General features: G+C 38.1%; 2 protein-coding genes across 2 annotated transcripts; one reads left to right on the top strand and one right to left on the bottom strand.

Moving 5' to 3' along the window:
- The first annotated feature begins 329 nt into the window (after positions 1–329).
- Positions 330–5,098, top strand: vip (vasoactive intestinal peptide). The gene is made up of 6 exons (XM_085427671.1): positions 330–459; positions 1,293–1,397; positions 1,918–2,022; positions 2,769–2,894; positions 3,650–3,755; positions 4,157–5,098. Coding segments are annotated over exons 1-6 (453 nt in total). The 5' UTR covers positions 330–457; the 3' UTR covers positions 4,166–5,098.
- A 13,791-nt stretch (positions 5,099–18,889) lies between these two features.
- fbxo5 (F-box protein 5) lies at positions 18,890–22,197 on the bottom strand. The gene is made up of 6 exons (XM_085427670.1): positions 21,960–22,197; positions 20,861–21,426; positions 20,599–20,769; positions 20,349–20,439; positions 19,772–19,993; positions 18,890–19,607 (listed from the first exon to the last, which is right to left on the bottom strand). The coding sequence occupies exons 2-6, from the start codon at positions 21,409–21,411 to the stop codon at positions 19,362–19,364; spliced, it is 1,281 nt and encodes a 426-aa protein (XP_085283796.1). The 5' UTR covers positions 21,412–21,426; positions 21,960–22,197; the 3' UTR covers positions 18,890–19,361.
- Between the last annotated feature and the right edge of the window lie 2,516 nt (positions 22,198–24,713).

Below are 24,713 nucleotides of genomic sequence, written 5' to 3' on the forward strand. Positions count from 1 at the left end.
TCCATCCAGGTCTCAGAGCTTTCGGTTTCATTTCCAGTCCAATTTCCAGTTTTCCCTGACCTGCACTATAGTTTTGCACGATGAGGAGCTCATGGGGAAATGATCAGATGAGTCAACATCAACCCTGGCATATAAGTTAGTTATTCCTGCGTTTAATCAGAAGAAACAGAATAACACTCCCCACTAATTCCACCATAGGCCTCTTTGGTTCCGTGAGCAACACCAATGACGAAAGCAGCGACCCACTGACGTCTCAGGCCCCTGATGAGTCTGATGCTTCTTGAGGAATATCCAGGTGTATAAAACGGCAGCAGAGCTGAAGGTAAACAGAAAGACAAAGGAGAACGAGAGTGAGGAAACATCGGAGCAGCAGTGTGGACATAAAGAAGCGACTCAAGATCAGGAGTCTGGGCAGCACAGCAGAGAGAACCAAACCAGACAACTTTCTCTACCGCACATGTAAGATTTTCATTTGTATCATAGTAATTCTGGGGTTCCTTTGAGAATTTGTGTTTGTTTTCGTATTTGGTGGGGTTTTAGTTTTGGTGTTATGCCCGCTTCCATCGGCTTTTGGAAACGCTTTACTAATAACTGAAAGTTGAGTTTTACATTGAATAAACTACTTGTTTTGGTTTAAACAGCAATTAGAGGCATTACACTTCTTGACGAAGGGTAATAAGACTCCTCGACATATCCGCGCTGTGCACAATTACGCATGGGACCGCGCCAGATGTTTTTCTTTCCTGACAAAAGTAACAGTGTTTCGTAACGGTTATATCCCTGGCAGCCTTTCGAAGATAAACGCTTTTATTTCGTTTCTTCAGTCAACATCGAACTCTCACTGCACTGAGAGTCACGGAACTGAGTAGTTAAAAAGAAATTTTGAAGCAGAAAGTTACTGATAAAGATATTTAGACTTCCGGTGATAAATTTACTCGTGGTATTTTGATGGAGATCGCAAGCGTTTTCTCAATAACTCTTTTGAATTATACATTCAAAGTATGTGGTATGTGGAATTATATCTTTAGTCCTACCCTGTGACGGCGACGCGCGCAATTGCGCATTGGATTCCGATGGCTTCTTGTCTTCTCTATGTCAAGATCGGCACCAAAGGGGAAATTAGTTAGAGTTCGTTCCACAAATAGTCCTCTCTTCTCTGCATTTGCCTCGAGAAACTGAACTGGACTGTTGCGCGTAATTCCGGATAAAGGATATCCTTCCCCTGTTGGCACGATCAGATATACTTTCTGTGTTCCAGAATGAGCATAACCCTTCACCATTTCCATCTTCAGGTATAAAGCGATGGTACAACGAACCGGCCCCCACCTGCTTCTCCTAATAGCCCTGTGCAGTGTGTTGTACTCCCGGACCCTAAGTCTACCGCACACAACCATAAGGTAAGGGCAAACACGTGTTATTTACAAAAAAAAAAAAAAAATGTATAGAGAAGGAAATGTACCCAACACTGTATGGTAGGACGAACAGCTTTGTCTTTCGACTCTGGAGCCGAAACTTTTATGTTCTTGAGTAAATTGTTTAACTTATTGGTTTTGCTGAGCGCAGATGACATGGATATGAAACTGAAAGAGTGGGGAAAGTTTCCTCGGTAATAAATACAATGAGGTATGCGATTAACTGCATTAGCTGAATGAACCGTTCATTAAATGTAAGCATCGGACTTCTACAATAGCGACCACTTTGGAACTATTTAAGAAACTTGTTGGGGGTAAAATCTGAGATATTTGATCATTATTTATCATTACACTATCATATTACTGAGAAACTTACATGATTTGTCATACGGCAAAAGCAATAAAAGATTCTGTTACAATCATAAGCACAATGGGTATGTCTCCGGTTTAGTTTGGATTAAAAGTATCCGGGTTTTTAATGTGAATGCCTTGTGAATCTGTGCAGAGCGACGAGACACGCAGACGGTCTGTTTACCAGCGGATATAGCAAACTCCTGGGACAGCTATCAGCACGGAGGTACCTGGAGTCTCTGATTGGAAAGCGGGTCAGGTAGGTGAAATAATCCCCCAAAAAGCATGCTAAATTTCGCTTTTGAGAAAGCAGTGGTTCTTTCTTATGCCCAACCCTGTTCTTTTTATTAAATGTATATAATGATTCGTGTTTAGGCTTAATAAACTCGTGTGTAACTCTGTCAATCCAGACATGAGAAGTATTTAGAGGCGTTTAAAATATTTTCGGATTATATAGAAATGTTAAGTTTTCAGAAAATTCTAAATAAATGAATACATAAACAAAGCTTATTATCTGTAGAAAATTTCTTTGTTCATTGACCAAAACCACAGTCAAGGACCAGTTGTTGACCATAAACCATCAAAATATGGGTGCTAAGGAAAGTAAAGTACAGTTTGTTTGTTTTTTACCTTAAAGCTATAAATTAGGTTGAAAGTTGATTTTTCTCCAAACCCCCAAAGTTCATATTTTATTTCATCGAAAACATTTAGTCATATAATCAAATTAGATACAAATAAAAGAAATGAGTCCAAGAAGACTTCATAGAAATGTTATATTTACTTATATTTACAATTGAAAGAGTTCATGCTTTTTGTAATTGCACATATATTTTAAAGGTTAATCAGTGACATCACATCATGTTTTTTATATATTCTAGAGGAACACACACCCATGCACACACACATGACAACATGAGTCACAGACCATGAGCTGCACTGAGTTTGCATTAAGACCTGCTGCCCTCTGAGCTATGGTATCACTCTGCTGTCATCTCTTCTGTTCAGTGATGAGCTGATGGACGAGCCAGCAAAGCGTCACACAGACGCTATCTTTACAGACAACTACAGCCGCTTCCGCAAACAGATGGCTGTCAAGAAGTACCTGAACTCTGTCTTATCAGGAAAGAGAAGGTAGGAATCAGTCCTTGTGTTCACTTTTTATCTCACTGTATACACAGATAGCTTTCTTAGTTTCTGAAGCTGCTTATGGATGAACAGAAGAATACATTAAGAAAATAATGGAGCTAAAAGCACATTTACTTTGATTACTTCACTCCATTTTGATGGATGCTGGTTTTATTTGATGTATAAATGAGCTTGATGGTTGCAAATCACAATAACCAGTTGGTAAATTGATAAAGTGGCTCTGCTCAAATGTATTTATACATTTTTTATTTGGGTATTGAGTAAAGCAAATTTGCTGAATATTGTGCAAAACATGCAGCATTTGCTTTAAGAAATCCTCATTTTAAGGTTCATTGACTAGACTGTTTGAATTACCTGGACATGTATTTGTAAAGCTACTTTTCTACAAAAACAATAAATACAGAGTCCGTCGGATTCATAAGGGTGATAATTTGTACATTTGATTATGTGAAGAAAAAGACCTTTAGAACCTCAAACGGAATAAAATCAACTTTGGTTAATATATATGTTTGTGCATCTTCAAAACTTTGTCACTTCAATCACTTAATACACAAATAAAAATAGTACACTCATCTAACTAGAAGAAAATACACTGAACAATTGTTATGGTTTGTGAAGAAATATGGAAAGGGATAATGACAAGTCTTTCAGATTATTTAGACCTGTCAGGTGTTTATTTAAAAAAAAAAAGTGTGGATCTTGAAACCCTCTTTCCTCCCCGATGTCCTTACACCACACAGCCTAGAAGATCCTGTAACCAGCGAGGAGTCCAGGGATGAACCCAAAACCTTCCAGGAGAGCTACGACGACATAAACGTAGACCATCTCCTAAACAACTATCAGCTGGTAAGTACAGACACATATGCACATTAATACACAGTTACTTGCAGGGGAGAGAGAGCATCAACATCAATGACACCTATTGGTTTCTTTTGACTCAGAATTTTGGAGCCTTAAAACGTGAGGCATGCTAATGCCAGCAAGCGTAGTTAACAGCCTACATTCATAAACTGTACAGCTGCAATGCACAGACATATTACCTGAGAGTCAGTGCTAATTAATTAAAAAGTGCTAAAAGCCACCAAAAGCACAAACAATGTTAAAAGGTCCAGTTTTATGACAAGTATGAAGCTAAATTTCTGAAGTAACTTTTCACACAATTAGTACCTGACTATTAGTCAATGCTGTGTTATGTATTGCAGCTTTTAACCTTCCTCTCTGCCTGTTCTTTGCTGTTCTTTTTGCAGGCACTTTGAGGAGAAGTCCATGCTCGAGTGAATACCTCAAGTCATCCTCATGAAACCATTCATTCAGAAAAAACAACACCGTATTAATCCAAAGGACATTCAAAAGTCAACCAACAATGATGTGTTCTCCAGTGTGGTTATCTAGCTATCTGTTCATCTACACAGTACACATTTTCACTGTATATATACCACATATATATGCACAATGCTAATCGCAAAAGAATTTTCGGGCCGCACTGAGCAACATGCATGTGTCAACAAATGGCAGCAGTGGATAAAAAGGAGGTCGCTCTTGTTCTATTAACCATTTCTGGGGAACAACAGCAGTGTTAAATTTAAGAGAATTGTGTCCCATGAACTTTCAGTTGAAAATTTGAGCCATTGACTATTGATAGAAAAGTGTGTTTTTTTTTAATAGCATACCGGTTGATTTACAGTGGATATACTGGCTTTACTGGCCAATATCAAACATTCATTGGAAGATAAACATGATTAATCTGTCACAAACCTTAATTTGTCAGAAAAAGGTTTAACTTCCAGTGGAAAAAAAACAATCCAAAATTTTATCTAAGGATCTTTGGCCCTATCCGCTTTTGGGATTTTAAATGACCCAGTCAAGTTAAACTAAAATAATAACACTCAATCCAATTTCATTTGCACAGAGAACATTCCCAGTAAATTTCATATTCATGACATATTAACTTTGGTTTTAACTAGCCAGCACTTGTCAAATTAACTTTAAATGGAGCATTCAAATCTATGTAATTAAATTCAGACTCATTTCATTAACTGTCAGTGGAGCATTGGTACAGCTGATCTTCAGTGGAACATAAACAGTGTTAACTTTTAGTGAAATTACAGCTTTATGCAAATTTCATCAGGCTACTTGTCACATTTTGATTTTGTGATTACTTTTTTTTTTTTTATTAATTTTCAATGGATAATTTCCCCTGATTATTCCTAATGGTATAACTTTTCCATTAAATTTAATCAATTAATTGACATGTTGAATGTTAATAAAAACTCCATTGTTTTTAATGTCTTCATTTTTCATTTCAGGGTATCTGTAATCCTCTCAAATTTAAGTAAAGCATTTGTCCACTCAAACTATAAATGAAATGTGATTTATTTGGTTTCCAGCCAGAGGTACCATTTGTAAATTTGTTTATTTAGAAATGTTCAGTTGACCCATTTAATGTCAACAGAACAATAGTCATAAGATTGACAGTGGAAGATTTGATTGATTTCCTTTCAACAGGATAGATAAATTTATTGCTCTTTAATGTACGGTTGTGTTAAATTAAAGTGTTGTCCCAATCATTTTCAGTATTGCGGTCATGATCTGTGCGCACACCAAGTTGTCAGAGAATTCATAAATGTTCTTTTCATGGGGGATTCACAGGCGAGGAGGACACACATTGAATGGACACAGATGCATATAATCACTTTACATTATTCAGTATGTAGAGCAAAGAAGTTATAACTGTGCATAGACCTGCCTTTAGTGTATTTAGTGATGTAAACCAGTCACCAAATAAAAGATTTTGGTTTATTTTTCAAAGCTGATGTGTTTTGTCTGCCTGATTGTTTGATGAGTAGAGAGCTCATTGCCTTCTACACCCAGCTGATTGTAAGTTTGAGGACAAAAGTTTGTTTAGTGGGAATCTAAAGAAAAGTTGGCAAAAGGTTGGGTTTGTTTGTTTGTTTGTTTGTTTGTTTGTTTGTTTGTTTGTTTGTTTGTTTGTTTGTTTGTTTGTTTGTTTGTTTGTTTTTTCATTCTTAAATGTGTTTCAGACAAGGAGGCAAATGTTTTGGGGTCAAAATCAGCATGTGAGTTGTTTTTCCTGAAAGCTGAACATTAAAACAGAATGCTATCTCTCTTACACAATCCTTTTTTCCCCATCAGATTTTAACTGTTTTAAAATATTATTGCTACTCTGGGACAACCAATCTGAATTTCTCAAAACACCATGAACATAACATGTAGATGATAACATGTCGACACATATGAGCATGAAGCACCAAGCGGCCTTTACTTTATCCCTGTGGGTTTCATCTGATTGACATAAAGATTTGTGACAGTGACATAAACAAACTGGATATACCCTGAGTGCATTTCTTTTGCCTCAACCATTTTCGGTGCCCAGAGAAGCAGGTGTTTCTGTGTGGGGATCCTATCAGGATCTGTTTTTAACAAAAGGCAATATGTTGCCAATGGCGATCCACACATCATGTCTCTTTCAGGACAATTATGCCATTTATTTAGAGTCACGGTCGGTCAACCGGAAAACATCTATAGCTTAAAAAAAAAAATTAATAAATCAGTCAGTCAGTAAAAAATACAGACCATGTTGAGATGATCATAAAGAAAACAAAATGAGCATGCCCCCTGTGAAAAATATGTTGACCACACCACATTAAAGAAGTTCAGTCACAAGTTAAAATGAATGTGGCGCATTATAACCTGTGATTCCTCAGTTGTTGTTTCTAAATTACTGTCGGACTACTTATCACATAGAGTCTTGAACTTGTACATTTTCTAGGGGAGAAGAAGATTTGGCAATAAGTAACTCAATTTATTGCTTAAAGACCCTTGGAGACCCTAGAAAACAATAAGGAGGAATTTCAGCACCATGGACAGTGACACTGGGATATTATGAGTTTTACATCTTTTTGTTTTTATTTTATTTTCTGATGTGGTTTTTCCAAATGTTTGCACTGGGAAGGGGCTGGATCCTTGTTTTTTTGTCTTTTGTTATGTCTATTGATATTTTGTATTATTGCATTTGCGGCATTTGGAGTTTTGTATTCTTAATTCTTATCCCTACTTTTATTTTTTTCCATGTCTATTTAAGTGCTATTTATGACACTATGTTTGCACTGAAGCACCGCAGCAATTTCCTAATGTTGTAAACCTGCTCAACATTTGGCAATAAACCCCATTCTGATTCTGATTCTGATCTCTGATTGTAGAATGGGAGGGAGAGCTTTCAGTTTTCAGGCCCCTCTTCTGTGGAACCAGTTTCCAGTTTGGATTCGGGAGACAGACACTATCTCTACTTTTAAGATTAGGCTTAAAACTTTCCTTTTTGCTAAAGCATATAGTTAGGGCTGGATCAGGTGACCCTGAATCCTCCCTTAGTTATGCTGCAATAGACGTAGGTTGCCGGGGGATTCCCATGATGCATTGAGTTTTTCCTTTCCAGTCACCTTTCTCACTCACTATGTGTTAATAGACCTCTCTGCATTGAATCATATCTGTTATTAACCTCTGTCTCTCTTCCACAGCAGGTCTTCTATCCTGTCTCCCCTGGCCCCACCCCTCCCTGAGCCTGGTTCTGCCGGAGGTTTCTTCCTGTTAAAAGGGAGTTTTTCCTTCCCACTGTCGCCAAAGTGCTTGCTCATAGGGGGTCATATGATTGTTGGGCTTTTCTCTGTATCTATGAAGCGCCTTGAGGTGACTTTTGTTGTGATTTGGCGCTATATAAATAAAATTGAATTGAATTTTACTTTCAGCAGTTATTTGTGGTTGGTTTCTTTATGTTAATATTCTCAGCTTTTTCGGTCTTCTCTTAGCTTTTTCTGTCTTGCCATTTTCTTTATTTTGATAGTCATCTGTCTCTGTTCCCATGTCTTAGTTTATAATTCCCCATGTCATATTTTCGGATTTAGTTCTGCATTGTCTCCCAGGTGTCTCCATTCTGCCCCTATCACCCCTCTGTGCGTTTATAGTCACTGTCTCCCTTTGTTCTTTGTCAGATTGTCATTTACATACTTTACATACTTTACTTAATTACTTTACCCAGTGTTGTGTTCTGTTTCTGTATCTACTTCAAGGTTCAAGGTTGGCTGTAACAAGGTTGTGATGAGGGGTTATTTGAGTTACTGCTGCCATCCTATCAGCTTAAAGCAGTCTAGTCATAGCAAAAAAGGGTGATGATGTGTCTTTCCACTCACTTGAGGCAACACTGAAGATGACACAGGCTTGAAAAGAAAAGCTAAAACCACCTGTAGAGAGGAGAGGAAGGTGTTTGCAACAAGATTGCAATACTAAATGCTGCCCTTTCAAAAGAATTTGCATTCGAGAAGCTGTAACAGAAGAACACGTGATTGTCAGATGTGTTTGTCTCCCTTTATCTTAGTGGATGATACTTTTTTGTTTTTAGAAAGAAAATAAAGAAAAATTTGGTTTAGTAATAGTATAAAATAATTGCTCGAAACTAAAGTTAGTTTGGAAACAAAAATAATATTAAACAATGTCAACTTGATCTCAAATCTTTCTTGACAATAAACCTGATTGGTATGTTTCTTATCATGCTGTAAAGCTAAATCAGGGTTTTCAGTTACACTTGTGTAAACAAACAAACAAACAAAAAACATCTTCTTTCAGCTCTAAGGTTTTGCAAAATTAGGGCATAAAGTAATAAATCTTGTCTTTAACAGGTCTCACCACGTGGTAAATGCAAATGAAATGAAAACACAAAAGTAGTGTTGAATTTTTACTCCAAAAAAGTAATTTACTACAGATTCCTTGTTATTATTCTTAAATGCAATCTAGCATGTTACTTCATTAACTGCCTGAGAAAATAATTTATTACTCTACTCGTTGCATTAGTTTTACATTACTCTGTAACACAGCCTGAAATACATTCTCACATAATTTCCAGTTAACAAAATAAAGCTGAGGTTATAGTCCCGCCCACTGACACAAATCCTAATGAGAACATACAAGATCTTTGTTTTAGTGTTTACCTACACAAACCCGATAACAAAAAGAACATTTTAAAACCCGTTCAAAGAGCCTTTAAAGCCATTCTAGGAACATACAGTTAAAAATGAAGGCTACAATGCTGCAAGCTGTACTGCTCGTCACCACCTTCATTAGCAGATGAAGAAGTAATTAAGGCGTCACTCTGGGTTCTCAGTTATGAATGAATACTTGGAAACCTCAATGTTCATGAGCACTATTGTCAAGAAGAGTGGCCCAAAATTTTTCCACAACAACGCAAGAGATTCATAAACAACAAGATGACAGTTACTTCAGGTTATTGCTGCAGTATGAGGTACAGGTTGGGGCTCCGTAATTCTGCAGTTTGGTTTAGCTTTTGTTAAATAACCAATGTTACAATGCAAAATGTGATGTGCTGTTGCTTATCAGGGGTTGCGTGTAAATAGTTTTAGAAACTGGCAAGTTCAAGATGATTTTTTATTATGTTCAGATACATAAAACCTTGGCATTGACAGATGTGTGTGGTGTACTTTGGTTTTGTTTAGCTTTGTTTTTTACCATGAATGTATGTTTTCAGAAGGAATCAATAAGATTTGGACTGGGTGCTACATAAAGAGCTGATTAGTGGAAAAACCTAAGATGATATGATTTTTTTTTTCTTTTTCTTCTTTTTTTTACAAGAAAAAGTCAAAATAGCAGTGCTAATGGCTCACAGACTCGTAACGTCACTCCACAACCACAAATGAATGCATCTTGTTCAGTTGTATAGTTTGCCTATTATAGTTTATTAACACAATTTCTGATATAATCACAATTCAGCTTTTAGAAGTAAGTAAATAAGTATGTTACACCTTTGATTCCTATTTAGTTGGTCTTCACAGTTTTAATGTAAGTGTGTCGCACTAGATAATGGACTGCAGGTCTGTTGTGTCATGTCTAAATGATTGTATCATGACTAAAGGTCTAAATGTAGCTGTGCTTTTATCCATGTCGTCATTCTTCATGCCATTTAGGAGACGTCTCAGTTATCCCACTGTGAGTTTCCACAGCTTTGCTGTGTAATGACTCCCACTGTGGGAGAGAAAGGTTCCCTGAGATGAAGTTCGCGAAGCTTTCTCATTGGTAGCTTTCTCACTGATCAGGAAAGCATCAACTCGGGAATCAAGTAAAGGATCATCACATAAAGATTTCTTTGTTTTTTTACTATAATGTGTTTTGTTTTGTTTTTAACAAACTCTCCGTTTTCCTCTTTCCTCTTGCTAAACTTTTGGCTCTTGAAAGGCTCATCCATGGAGTTTCACAGGCTCCAGTTTTCCCAAAAGCATACTTCTTGATAATTCGGACAAGTTCCAATCATAGTGTCAACCTATGAGGGTAAAAAACCAAGCCCAAGCTGAAGCTCAAGTTTGCTTCTAAATATAAATAGTTTCACCAGTGTTTAGGCACTTGTGATAACTACCCCCAGATTGTATCCCTAAGTGGCTATGTCCATCATTTATGTACAGTCTCTCCTTTGCATGCACAAACCTGTCACGTCTACCTGAAGTAACAACATTTTACACTTTGATATGTAAGTTTTGTTGTCACCATCTGCTGACAAGGAAAGGAAAAAGCTACTGGTTTTCTAGCAATTTTCTTTTGTGATAACTGTCGACTGTTGAGATTGTCTGTGATGTTAGAATTTCTCTAAATCAAGCTGACGAATCAACATGACCTTAGTGGAGAAGAACAAGCTGTCTTTGTTCATGTGTAACAGATAACTCAAAATACTCTGGTTAAATCGAAGGTTAACAGTGAACATGTTAAACAACTCTTCTTCATAGCTCAATGCTAATCTATATTTTGGATTTCTCTTTTAACTGATAATTATGTTATGATTAATTTTTACTGTCCTTTGCCATTTTTACTATAAAGTCCTTAAATAATCCAAAAGGTAAACCATGCTTGCCCCCAAATGACTGAATTCTGGTGTTAGGTAAAAATGTAATTGCTTGCTTTCAGTTGTGACTCACTTTGTTTACAGGTGTCAAAATGGCAGCAGATATTTGACTCATAAATGTCATAAGCAACGTTCTGCAGGGTCGACCCACATGCAACGATCTTATAATTAGCAGGTGTTACTTGTTGTGGGTGAAAAACTTAAATTACTTCGCTGATTCAGTAAAACCAATCACCAGTGTCAAACTGTGCTTGTACAGTAACACTTTGAGCTAAATGCTCACAGTGACGATGTTGACATGCTGATGCTTAGCACTCCTTACCATTTTCACTATCGTAGCTCAGTGAGTTAGCCTTGCTAACATTTGTTAATTAATCTGTCATCTTCTGCCACGTTGCCAACCAGAACTGCCTGCAGAGATCATAGAATTAGTTTTTCCTTTAGGAACACATGACAGGAAGTAAAGCAAAAAACATCAGGGATAATGAATTCACTCATTGTCCAGTGCAGTCTTGAAAAAAGACTACTACTCATACCTGCTATCCTCCATTACAACTATCAGTGTGGTCAGTTTACATACAGTCATCATGGGCATGAACCTTCAATGAATGAACAGTCCCAAATACCCAGCAAAATTGGTTTTGGAATGGATAAAGCACACTAGGTTTATGGAATGTGCCAGGAAACCAACTAGTTTAAAGGAAGTCTACCAGTTATGCGCAGATGACTGGTAGACAGATAGAATTATGCCAGAAGTTGCTATAAAAGTGTCTGGTTGAGATGTTGCTTGCTCAGGGACATTTAACCAAATATTAGTAGAGTGGTGTATAGTTTGGCCTACTGGTATACTTTAAACTACGTGTGATTTAAAGTAAATCCAAAATAAATTCAAACCTCTTGCTTTTTAATTTCTTTAGAAAAAATAATGCCACTGTAAATAGAAAAGTCCACTCAAAAGATACACAAGTAACTATGTCCTCTTTTAAGCATGGCAGTAGTGTATACCTTATATACTTTATACAAATATATACATAAAGTTTTTAAAGTGTGCATGGTTTTAAACACATGCAATAGCTTACACATCAATATTGTGAGGATATGTGATTGTGTGTGTGTGTCTGTGATTACTGCCTGCTTTGTCGAGGGGCTTCACTCATTAACTATCATCACTGCTGATCTTAATGGACCAAAACAGAGTAAAAATAGACGGAGAGATAGGGCTGCAGCCTTTTAACACCGAGCACTGTGGGTGGGTGTTTGCGTCCTTGTGAACGTGTGCGCTTGCTAAAGCTCAACTGCTCCTTCTACGATTCTGCTGAGGACACTCGTGCATCCACAGAGTCATAAATCCAGCATGCTGCTCAACTTCGCACCTTGTTGTTGTTTTTTTTCTCTCAGCACTGTTGACTGATAACACAAGACTTGGTTGCAAACCTTTAGTAAGTTCATGTTGTCTCCACTTAGCTCATACAACAAACAGCAGAAATTATTTAATATCAGCTCGTTAGGCGAAAAGGCAGCTTTGCACACAAAACCTGGGTCAAACAGAAATGAAAGCCCTTTTGATATTTGTACAGGTCCATTTATCAGCTGCCCTGGAGCTTTTGAAATTGATTTTGCAGTCTAGTCTCACAGCAATTTTTGCAACGGTGGGTTTCACAAACTGTTTGCGTGCACAGACACATTTGCAAGGCTATCAAAAATGAAACAAACAAAATCAGAAAACCCCAAAACAAATGTAGATGAAGTAAATTCCCTGTGGTATCCAATTTCTAATGTTTCCAGCGTTAATTCTCCGTCATCATGTTTAGTGTTAGTCTTCATGCAACAGTTTTACTTTTTCTCATGTGCTCTTATTCCTTTCACCCGCTTGTGTTTAGTATTTTCTCAATTCTCTAATGTGTGCCTCTTAAGATAAGATATCTTATCTTGTCTCCTCTGTCATCTTTCATCAGTTGCATTTTAGGAAATGAGACAACCTTCAGCATGGCATACTGAGAAGGATTTTAGGGTCAGAGACAGGAGAGAAGAGGTTTACCAGAGGAAATATAATTGATGCACAGGTGTATCCTTTGTGAGAATATTCCTTCAGTGTATAAAAGAGGTGTGACACTGTTGGAATATGCACCACTGTGAGAGGAGGATTCTTTAAATAACAAGTCCTTTCATATTCATAAGTTGTTTGCATTATTTAAGGTCAAGGTTTAAGGTTCAGTTAAGTATTAAAAGTCAATGACATGCTGAAGTGCAGGCTTTTAGCTTTAATAATTGGACAGACTAAGATCACTTTAAATATGAGGACTGTTATTAACCCACTAACACCAGTGGGATTAGTGGGTTGAAGACTATAGGTTAAAAGCTTCCATGAAAGAGCACAAACCAAGCCATGAAGTCCAGGATTTTATCGAGGCACAAATCTGGGAAAGAGTGCAGAAAGATTTTGTCAGCATTTTACTCTATGCCTATCAATCCTGTTGCCCTACTGTTTTCTATCATGTTAAGGAATAGGAATCTAAGGGCGGCAGTTAGCACTGTTGCCTCACAGCAAGAAGATCCTGAGTTGGATTTCAGGGTCTTTCTGTGTGGACTTTGCATGGTCTCCTCATGTTTGAGTGGGTTCGCCCTGGGTACACACACACACACACACACACACACACACACACACACACACACACACACACACACACACACACACACACACACACACACACAAGACCCCTGAACAACAGCTGAAGCCAGATTATCTAAATCCCTTAATTTAGGTGTAAATATGAAAGCCACCATGTATTCTAATAGCAACTGGTTCCACAATTGTGTTTATTATTCAAGGCTGGATTACCAGCCCCCCATGTGGCCAAGACCTTCAAAGCCCCAAAATATGTACAACTAATGCACAATCGTGACTTGAATTATTAGGGATCTGTTTGCCTGATGTGGAGGGTCCGTGTGTTTATCTATAATATCAATATTATTTCTGTACACATTATACTTTGTACATGCACAATGATAAATAAATTTGAACATTAAAAAAAAATCACAAGCCACATCACGGGTGGTAGGTAAGCAAACTAGAAAAGGCCACCATAGCTCATTTTGCCTCTGTGGTGCCCAGTGGGTCAATCTGGTACATCACTTGTTTCCCAAAGGATGATTTGGGTGTGATTTGGCTGACCATTGAAATAAATTTGTTTATCATGAGACTTGGTAAGTACAGATATACAATAAAGTATTGTCTCAATACATCAGCTACAGCTGCTTAAAGGGTACAGGACAAATATTTCCCACCAAAACGTATAAAACATATGAAGCTGGATGTTTCTCAAAGGGAGATAGCAAACTTTCTCTCATGGATTAAGGTTACAAAATATTTGAGCCTGCTTGCAGCACAGCAGTGAACTTGGTTTGTTTGTTGTGCTCCATTCTTGATTCACTTCCTGTTTCATTCTTGCTGTGCTGGAGGCGCTCGAATGACAGCTTAATTTCAGGGCTTTTACAGTTCAACTTTGGTGACACATGGCCAATTGACCTGTGGAAGTCACTGCACATCAGGATCATCAACCTGAAAAACACACAGCTCACATGGTCCGGATGTTGCCTTGACATACACCAACCCCCGCACCCTCTGTCCTTGGGCTAAAATGAGCTATTTATGCAAAAAAGCAGAAAAAGAGTGAACTTCAAAAGAGGCAGATAAAACACCAAAAATAGTGACAGGAGAAACGCAAGAGGGATGACGGCAGAAACAAAGACATGGATTTCACCATGCGGTGACGCTTTATGTCATCAGGAGCTTTCAGGTCCAAACCTGCACGCTGTGATTAAGTAACCATGGAGTCTGCTAAACACCTGTTTATTAACACACATAGTAAAGCACGCACACACACACACACACAGAGGTGGAAGCCAAGCCTAATGACTTTTACAATAAGCAGCATCAGGTCTGATTGTGTTGGAGATGTGTCTCGCTGCGGCAGGCGATCAATAAACCCGCGGGATAAATGAGCCTTGGTAGCAGGGGGAGCAAAAGGCCACAGCACAGATTAATCAGCAGCCGCTGCAACAGCTCCATCAGCAGCTCTCACGTTTTACAAAATCGTCCATTTAGTTCCATCATCATGACATTTTCTTACATGTCAGGTGTACAGCTGCTGCTCTTCTCTCTATCAGCGCATCTCTGGCTCCTCAATTACTTTCAAGCCAAATCACTGTCTTTGCATTTGGTCATTTGTGGTCATTTGGCTCACACTGTGTTGGAAAAAGAAGACACGTTTCATTTTAATATGTAAAAATAAATATTACTGGCTCATTCATTCGTTAAGCAAACATATTTAATTAGGGTCTGCGATTTGCAGAGTGGCACCTTCCATAACTCAAATGATTAGAGATCAAGTTGTGGTGAGATAATATTTTTTAAAATACCTCAAGTATATTTCTTACATTTTTCTCTGTATGCTTACACAAATATAAAACACATCAGTCAGGCTGTGATTAAAACTGTGAGGTTCCTAAACAAAAAACAAGAATTAGGTCAGTCCAGTGTTTTCAGTTTTCATGCCAAGATAAGCAACCTGTTTGTTTTCAGTATAAAACTGTTTCATTATATAAGATGGACACTTATTGGTTCATTGTAAACTTCATTTATCACTGGCTGACATTAATAGTCATACATCCCAAAAGAACCCAGAAAAATAGTCATAAAATGCAACAATCGCCTTTGCTTTTGATTTAAAAGCGCCAATGTTTTTGTCTCCACTGACAGCGTTCGGGCCTGGTGGCTCATCTTAAATTTGGACACAATAACAGGCTTCAGGCGTAACTAATAAAATCAATAAGGATGATTTTGTTGAGTCCTAAACACTGGAAAGACAGCAAATGCAAAACTTCTAGGTACTCTCGTTGGCCTATCCTCCCGAGAACCGAGGGAAAAAGAATCTTCGCATTGAACGTTTTTTGTGATTTCGTTCCTCTTTGGAGCTAAAAGAGGCTACCCAAACACATGCGATATCAATGGAAAACCCCGGATGTCCTCTATTTAATACATCAGGACTTAGTAGGATAGCTCAAATAAGTCTCCTGGTTCTCAGGAGGCTATTGTTAAGATTACTGTTATGTTGTTTTTTTATTTTCTCTTAGGTTTCTCACATAACATGTCCACCTGGATAGAGGAAACCATTTCTAATAAGATGTGTTTTTTTACGAGGCCAAAATCAAAGAAACTTAACTGTAAACCTCAAATGTACACCAGCTATTTCACAGTGACCTCTGACAAGTGCACACCTGTGGTGCACCGAGGCTTTTCTGAGAACCACGTCACAGCTCCATCTTGCTAAACAGAAATCATTTCCATGCAAGAGCTAAATGAATGCTGGCTTGTGTTTTTATGCGTCATCCCAACAAACCACACACACACACACACACACACACAGCAAGTCAGCGAAAAGCGAGCGAGGTATAGATAAAGAGAGGGAGAGAGAGAAAGAGGTGAGAGACAAATGGGCTGTTCTCCAAATGTCAGAGGCAATCATGTAATGTCAGTGATGCTATTTGCGGCTTCATAACTCTTCTAAACAAACGATGACTGATGCAAGCAAAGATTTTTAAGAGGAAACTGAAGACAGATATTTTCATTCCAGGAGGAACTTTTCAAATGCTTGTGAGGGTTTATTTTAAAAGCGGATTTTCCAAGAGCACAAGGTCAGACTCACAGGGATAAAAAATAAAATGCATTTAAATGCTAATGTTAAAAAGGCACTTCAGGTTTTGCAGGCACTTTATCAAAAAGCAGAACTGAGTTTATGATGGGTATTGGAAAATTATTAATATAATAACTTTGATAAATGTAACACACTTCTAAAACTTCTGTCCAGAATCTCCAATCTTTTTGTAAAACATTAAAAACTGGGGTGTTCACGAGATACCCAAGAATGCTACAGCAAGGGCTTCTTCAGGTTCACTGTGGTGTTATTAAGACCTCATTGAACATCATGTAACACTCCAACATGAGCACGCAACCCCAAATTATTATAGTGGAACACCGCTGAGGAAAATGTAGTCAAGGATCTTCCCCAGCGTAACAACATGTAGCAGAAAATGTATGGATGCTTGAAAGCACCACCTCCCTCACTAACTACATGTTAATCCCTTCAGCAAAGAAAGGTGCACATTAATCACCACTGAAGATTAATGTGCACACGAGAGTCGCATGACAGTCGCATCTTTGCTGAAGCTTGGAGGAAATGCGCCTCCAAGGCAGCTCCTTTATGAGGTGATCAAGGAGCCAGGTGGGGCCTTGAGTTTCACAGGACTGTGGCTACATGATGATCGTACAGCAAGATAAAGAAGATTAAGACTGGCGAACAAAAATAATTTATTTTGAATCTTCACTGTAATAAAAGGATGTTGGACCATGAAATTTTGAGGAAAATTATGTAAATATGTGATTAATGTCAACACTCCCCTCTGGCCTGAATTTGCAAGACTGGGCCCAGTGCTGTACTCATGAGTATAAAGGCAAAAGAGGAAGTGAAAACTATACTTTTTCATGTTTGTCCTAAGCATGAGTCACCATGCTAGCCTGCCACAATGAACTGTGAACTATTTTTTTAGTTTTTTTCCCCAAAACTGACCCCTGTGTAAGAAGATGTACATGGTAGGTATATACACTGCAGGTACACCTCATGAAACATGAGACCGGATTATACATTTTCTGGGCTTAAATGTGTTTTTTTTCTTTTAATACTCTGTAAAAATGGGCTCTCCATAATTCATCTGTTTTATTTAAAGTGTTAACATAAATCTGTACAAGCATACATGACCAGTTATCCTATAATCCACAGTATCTTGCAGAAAGATACTGCAAGATCACTTCAGTTCATTTAAATGTCCTGTATTTTCCATGTGAAGAGCAAAATAACAGTCAAATTTCATAAGTTGACAAATGGTCAAAAAAATACAGAAAAGCTGAATTGTCCCTGTGAATTAGTCTGTGTGTCTGTATATGGGATTTTTATCTTTTAGGTAAAATTGCCTGTTTATGTGATTTCCCGGACCTTTCCTCATAGTTTGTTGCTGTTTATACAGCTTGAAATGCTTTTACAATCAGGCTTTAATTCGTCGTATTAAAAGAATTTAAATATTTCACAAGAGAGCTTTGGCACTGAGAGGTTTTTTTCATTTAAGTCATAGTCGCAGTTATAGATTACTTCAGTGGACAGGAGATGGAGAGGCAGCAAGCAACACTGCCCTCTGCTGTAATAAAAGCTGGCAGATAGAATTGAAAAGAAATTGTTCACATCTGATGCCAATGATGCCACTGGGGCTGCATGTTGACTACAGCGGCTCTGTGGGAAATTATTAAAAAGAAATACTTTGGAGCTTTAAATGCAGTAGTTGGTGTTATACTCAAAGTTTTTCTGAGGTTTCTGCAGTCCAGCCTGAAAGTAGTCATCAAGCATTAAAGTTTAATAGTCATATTATTTAGTATTACATATTTAAAAAAAATCTTGTATAGTATTAACCCAATAAGGTGCTTTGTTTACAGGCTGCATGTTTGTCATTTCAGAGTTTGAGAAAGCAGAAAAGGAGAAAGAGCCTTCAGCTATCAAACCACTTGCGTAGAACCAGCTCCCAGTTTTGATCAGGGAACAGACCATCTGCACTTTTAAGTGAACGCTTCACTTTCCTTTTTGATAAAAGCAGGATCAGGAGACCTTAAATCCTTTAGTTATGTTGCCGTAGGATTTCCCATGAAGCAGAGCTTTTCCTTTCATGCTTGCCATTAATTTAAATGCCACTACGGTCTTCTATAGGTAATGAACCAGGCTTAGCTGAATTGGTACCATATAAATAAAACCGACTTAAGTATCATTTAAACTAAACTGCGAAAATTTAAATTGTTTGTGATTTAGCAGTTTAAATATACAGAATTCAAACTTCAAAGCAGTGTTAAACTGATGGCAAAGGCACATCACTTCTTATTGCAAACTAAACTGATGAGCGCAGAAGCTTTACTCAGCTTCCCTGAGATAAATGTTGTGTTTTTAAAAATAAGTAGAATAACACAAGGTAAGGTTTTAAAGAAACAATGTATTTACAGGAAATACCATACCATACAGTACAGTACAATACAATAAACTTTAATACTTATTCATATTTCCTGAGTATCAAAAATTTATTTAAAACTACTAAACAATTTACATTATCTAAAAGTTACATTACAATATATTTACATACATTTCATTTAAAATAAAATAAAAGCCTTTATTTTGGGTTTTTTGGCATCGTCTTCTCACAATCAGGATATATTTTTTGTTCGATTGTGTCAGTTTTCTTTGAGTGTTTCACTCAGTGTTGACTTCCGTATACAGGTTTTGGGAAAAGTACGTGCAGTGAAGCCTTGCATTTTCAGGTCGAGCTTATATAAAAACTTCCACTCTTGTCCGAGGTTTGGACAGTGCTAGTGGAAACACTGCTGGCTCAGAGGTTAGCTGCTTTAAAAATAAAAAAAAAAATCTGAATAAAATTCCACAAAGCTTCCATCACAGTCGCCTGATGTTCTTCTTGCTGCGAGCGCTCCCCGGTGACGTCTTAGAGAAGTTGGCTCGGGGAGTCACGGTTCTGCAGGGGGTCGAGCCGTGGAAAGACTCCTGACAGCGAGTGCAGAAGGTGAAGAGACAACTAAGGCGAGTGCACGTAGCTTTCTGAACCTCATTCAGATGTGTCGCTGGTGAGCCGCAGCGTTTGCAGGCACGAAGAGACTCGTGTTGCTTCAGAGTGCTGGCAGCCTGGAGATAGAAAGAATGAAACATGGAGGTTTGTTAAAAACAAGGCTATAAGGAACATTTATGCATTTCCTACAGTGAAAACATCATTTGGAAAATTAATCTTGGCCATGAGGTTGTTTTTCAGTTCTGTTGCATCAGAGTGAATTGTTGAAAACGATGCTCACCTGGATGTACTCGTTGAAGCGTGAGCATCGGGAGGTGGGTGTGCTGCCTCTCTGAGAGGAAGCAGCCCGTCTGGTGGTCATGCAGCTGGGGGTGGACGAGGAGGATGATGAAGATGGAGTCTTTGAGGAAGCCGTGGTCTGCATGCAGGACAGCACCATCCTGGAGACGGCCACATCTCTTGTCAAACCAATACCCCTCTGTCTCAGAGAGTTTCTTGACTCCTAAAAATGAATTAATCAAATGATTAGAACATTTGCAGCTTTAGCAGTATACTGTTATTCATATTGTTGCAAGAAAAAACAAAATAAAGACTCAAAACTAAATATTCTTATTCAGGTTGCCTTATAGAAAGAATGACATGAATTGTGAATGCGTCATCCTTTCTTATAGCTCTAACAACCACCCGTTGCATGTTTTCCTTACATGTGCAACTGTTCTTTTAAATAACTTGTAAGAAGACCTGTACGGTAAGTTGTGGTCTTTCTTACTATGTAACTACTTGATAAGAATCACACTGATGGCCTGAAGCACAAAAGCATTGTCTGAATCAGTGTCATGTTGTGCGAGTTTCCTCACCCTGAGTTCCTGCTCAGCTCGCTGACACCGCCTCAGAGCTGCTGCATCTTCACAGATGATTTTCCTCCAAGTCCTGCTCACTTTCTTACAACTGTGAAGTTGAAAAAGGAAATGTAACATGCGATTAATAAGAGCACAAAATTAACAGTTACAAAGATTCAAAAATTAATTCTGATATCACCTAAATTCAAATTTCCTTACTGCCAAATACATTTATCCAGATAGGACAAAGTGAAGGTTTGTAGCTTACCTAATGAGGTCCAAGTCTTCCAGAAAGGCCAGGATCTTTGTCAGGATACATCTCATGTTTCTGGCCAGCAGAGACTGAAAGATATCGCTGTACTCCAAGCCCATCTGACGTCCAATCACCCGATCCAAAAGAAAATTCTCTGCAACTTTTGTGACAATGCTCCAGTCGTACCTAACACACATAGAAAGACAACATTTTATAGCTGCCCAAGCGTAAACCAATCTAGATGAACACCCAGTCAAACAAGATGTCAAAATCTTACCTCTTATTCTTCTCATAGCTCTTAGCAAGTTCTTCACACACAACCCGCTGGAAGTTCAGTATAGGCAGGTGGCTGTGATGGCCGGATGGGGTGGACGACGAGTATGCCGCAGTTCTCCTCTGGGGACGAACCACAGGAGTGCAGACTGCCTCCAGTTGAATAGGGGTGCTCCTTACTTGACATTTGGAAGGAGAATTATGTGGCATTCCTTGATTTGTAGCAGTAGACGACACTACTGTGGACTTTCCCAGGATGTGGACATCCTCTTCGTTCTCATGGTGATATTCAATCTGACTGTTTTGCAGAGAGAGATAACCACTATCCTCAAACTCCAGAGTCCTGTCATGCGCCATGCCAGTGCTGTTTTCCTTGTCGTGGATTGCACTGGTGTTGTTTTTGGAAGAGAACAACACCGTGGTCACCTTTACAGGGGAACACTGAGGTTTGATGGGGATGGGCTCTTTTACTGGGGAAGCTTTGGCCTCCACGGCAGAGGCTCTTGGAGATTCGCACGCGGCAAACTTCATGATGATTCCGTTAGAATGAGACATTCACTTTGCAGATTTCTAAGTACAGGAGAGAAATAACAAGATTGTGTTAGGTTAGGTTTTACGGAGTGTACGGGACTGAACGCAACACAGCTTCCCAAATGCAAGCTAACCAGGCCACATTAAACATCAAATGTAAGCTATGAGTGGCTAGACAGGGAATAAAGCTATAATATAAACACTGTTGTTTAAAAGGGGAAATAAGGTTGGAAACTTTTCAATAAGATAGTTTTCCAAAGTCTTGATTTTGGCGCGATGCAAATTTGGCGGAAATGTAGCGATGACGTGAAGCTACTCGGTTTTCGCCCATTTATGCTGTCTTTGGTCAAACGTATGTCAAATAACATGAACTGGACATTAATGAGAGTGATGGGCGTTAAATAAAATCCTGTTATAATACCGAGCTACATTTGCGTGGTCTTAGATGATAATATGGTAAGTAGTTTGCAACTAAGAAGCGACTTATGACAAACTCCTCATACCGCGAACAGAATAACATTCCGCTAAAGAGAACTCTTAAAAGTTTAGAAAAGGTACGTAACTCCTCTTACCTTACTGTTGTTATATCGTTATCCACAGAAGAGTCCTAGTAGCTGGTCAAGTATCTTCTCGACTGTCGCCCGCTCTTCCCAGATTAAATACTCCTCAACTGAAAATCCGCCAGTTGCAGCCACTCTTTTGAAATCGGTGCGCAAATGGCGCAAACCAATCACAGTACAAGGGGAGGTTGTCTCTTTAAAACGTCAACAAATGAAAGCTGGCTTCAGTTTCGGTGACGTCACCGCGCAGTGAACGTGTTCCCACTGCAAAACTGTCGTGAAAAAAACATGGCCTTTCTGAGCGCCATTCAGCGTTTGAAGCTAATGTAAACAGATATATCTCACGCACTTAAACGTAAGAAGTTTCTAAACGTTAGCCGATTTGAAAATCGTGGCATCCTCCGGAACTTAGCATATTTTGCAGACCGCAAATATGCAAAAAACAAAATAATATTTCCAAATCCTATATTTTGAATATGGCACTTCATAGGCGAAATAAGCCTTTTAACCTCCTAGGACCTGGCGTCCACATATGTGGACATCACATTTTGGGTTATTTAGACCAAAATACTCAATTTTGCTCTACAAGGGCCTGATATCCACTTACGAGGACATTATACTGCTACAGTTTTATCAAAGTTTTAAACGAATATCCTCGTATGTGGCTCTTATTTTTCTTAAAAACAAAAGTAAGGTTTAAAAAAAATCTGGTACTTATTTGTTTTTACATTCATCGGGCCCCAATGTGACCAAATATCAAAGAGAAATTAAAAATGCATGCCGTGAAAGAGTTTGGGTCTTAGAGGAGGTTAAAGTCTTTTTTTAAAGTTGGTATGTTCGGAATCTTTAATGCAGCTTGAAATTAGAGTTACTATTGAATAATTCTGTGTTGTTAACACTAGAAAAAATAAAATTATGCATGCACTAATTGGGATATTTTGGGTGAAAATCGATACTACTGTTTAAATAGAATTTATTATTAAAAATCTTTAGCACACAACCTTTAACCAATTAGGCATACGATAAACATCAGCCATTGCTTGGTAAATACTGGTAAATTCAATTACCAATTAATTATTTGCAGGGTTTCTGAAAAGTTTGAAAGGCCCACGGATGTTTAATCAGTGTACCTGATTAATATTTATGACTGAAACTAACACTCCCGTTTCAGGATGCTTCAAACATTTAAACATTTAAACAACAATTTTCATCACTGGGTTTTATTGAGCCTGTTCTTACATGGAAAACATGAATAAGAGACTCTTTCCTGCCATGATTCCCACTGCTTGACAAACAAAAGCTCTACAATGCAGATAATGTACAGGATGGTTAAGTTCACACCCTGCCTGGAATGTGTTAAGTAGCTCTTTCACTGAAACCAGTGGGGGAAGCTGGGGGATGTAATGTAGGTTTATTTCCAGACACTGTCTCAGCTTTTTTCTCTAACACTTTTCTGTTATTTAAGTCATAAAAAACATAATCAGGATCTCTGTATAATTTAATATTTACAGGACAGTGAAATGGGAATTGTTGATCAACTGGGAGAAAACATGAGAGAGGGTCACTGAAGATGTATGTGACGGCTCATTTTGCATACTGGAGTCCACCCTGATAAGTTTAGTCTCTTGATCCTGTTGTCAAACTCTAATTTACAAGTTTAGTCGTTCTGGTTGAAAGCTGTCCCAGATACATTTCAAAGCAGCTTAAAGTCAATAAAATGCTCAGGTGACCAAATCGTTTTTGTAAAAGCCACAAAGGCCATTCTTTGCTATTTAGCTTACAGTTTCTGCAAGCTAAAGGTGTATATGCAATAATGTTATTTAACAGTCTGTTGTATACGACTTTAAACTTTAACAGTTTAAAGTGGGGAAACTGTGTGCTATTTTTCCTGGTGTCTATTTTGAGCGCTGAACAATCTACTGTGGTCCAGAGCAAGCAGTAAAGTATGCAAAGTATGTACCAAGCAAAATTATGTGTTTGTATTGATGTGTTGATGCTGATATTAGAGAGTTTTGTTCATGCATGTGTGCCAATGAATTATTGTTTCCAGATTTAAGACAGAACACAGTGAAATACCTGCACCCCAGACCACATATGGTCCCTGCTCATCCTCTTGATTGCCAATTACTTCCAGTATAATATGGGTTTCAGCGATATATTCAAGTGGCCTGTTAATTAATCCTAATGATTCACACCATGCCCAAGCAGTGGGGGGTCTACAATTCACATGCAATATCATTGACTCCAAATGCCATGAGAGGCCACTCGAAACCCCCCACCCCACAGTTAATTAAAAACAAAGCAGCCTTGTTAATTAGTAGCAGCAAGATTGTGCAAGACTGATTAGTATAATTATATATGGAAGGATATGTTTATCTTGGGGGTCAGGGATTTATTAACATTACACATTTGCACATCCAATAGGCTAAATTCATTCAAATGTATTTCTAAAATATAATTTATGACAGTATATCTGATATTTGTCTTTTCCTTGTCTGTTCAAGTAGCATTTACAGTGTGGATTTTGTTGACAAGTTCATCAAGGATGGGAAGCTTACTGAATTTAGTATTCATTTATATCATTAGCTCAAAGAAGAAGGTGTGCTCATATCTAAGGTTAGTTTCAATAAGTTTGGTCAAAGAATAACATGGGGGTCATTCCATCTTAAATTCTTTTTTTAGAAGTCTAGGGAGATTGGAAAGAAACAAATTGGACTTTAAGTTATATGAAGACGGTTCACCTCTCATCTGAGAGGCTTCTTCAGT

The sequence above is a fragment of the Rhamphochromis longiceps genome, linkage group LG13, assembly GCF_057381845.1.
Source record: "Rhamphochromis longiceps isolate RC_006_pf linkage group LG13, R_longiceps_female_GT1.1, whole genome shotgun sequence".
NCBI lineage: Eukaryota > Metazoa > Chordata > Actinopteri > Cichliformes > Cichlidae > Rhamphochromis > Rhamphochromis longiceps.

Bases quoted from the DNA above. Each gene is read 5' to 3' on its own strand.
- vip (XM_085427671.1), top strand. The intron at 2,023-2,768 runs GTAGGTGAAATA...TCTTCTGTTCAG, and splicing joins CTGATTGGAAAGCGGGTCAG to TGATGAGCTGATGGACGAGC. The intron at 2,895-3,649 runs GTAGGAATCAGT...TACACCACACAG, and splicing joins GTCTTATCAGGAAAGAGAAG to CCTAGAAGATCCTGTAACCA.
- fbxo5 (XM_085427670.1), bottom strand. From the start codon at position 21,411: ATGTCTCATTCTAACGGAATCATCATGAAGTTTGCCGCGTGCGAATCT. The intron at 19,994-20,348 runs GTGAGGAAACTC...ATTCATTTTTAG, and splicing joins GAGCTGAGCAGGAACTCAGG to GAGTCAAGAAACTCTCTGAG. The intron at 19,608-19,771 runs GTGAGCATCGTT...TTCTATCTCCAG, and splicing joins GCTTCAACGAGTACATCCAG to GCTGCCAGCACTCTGAAGCA.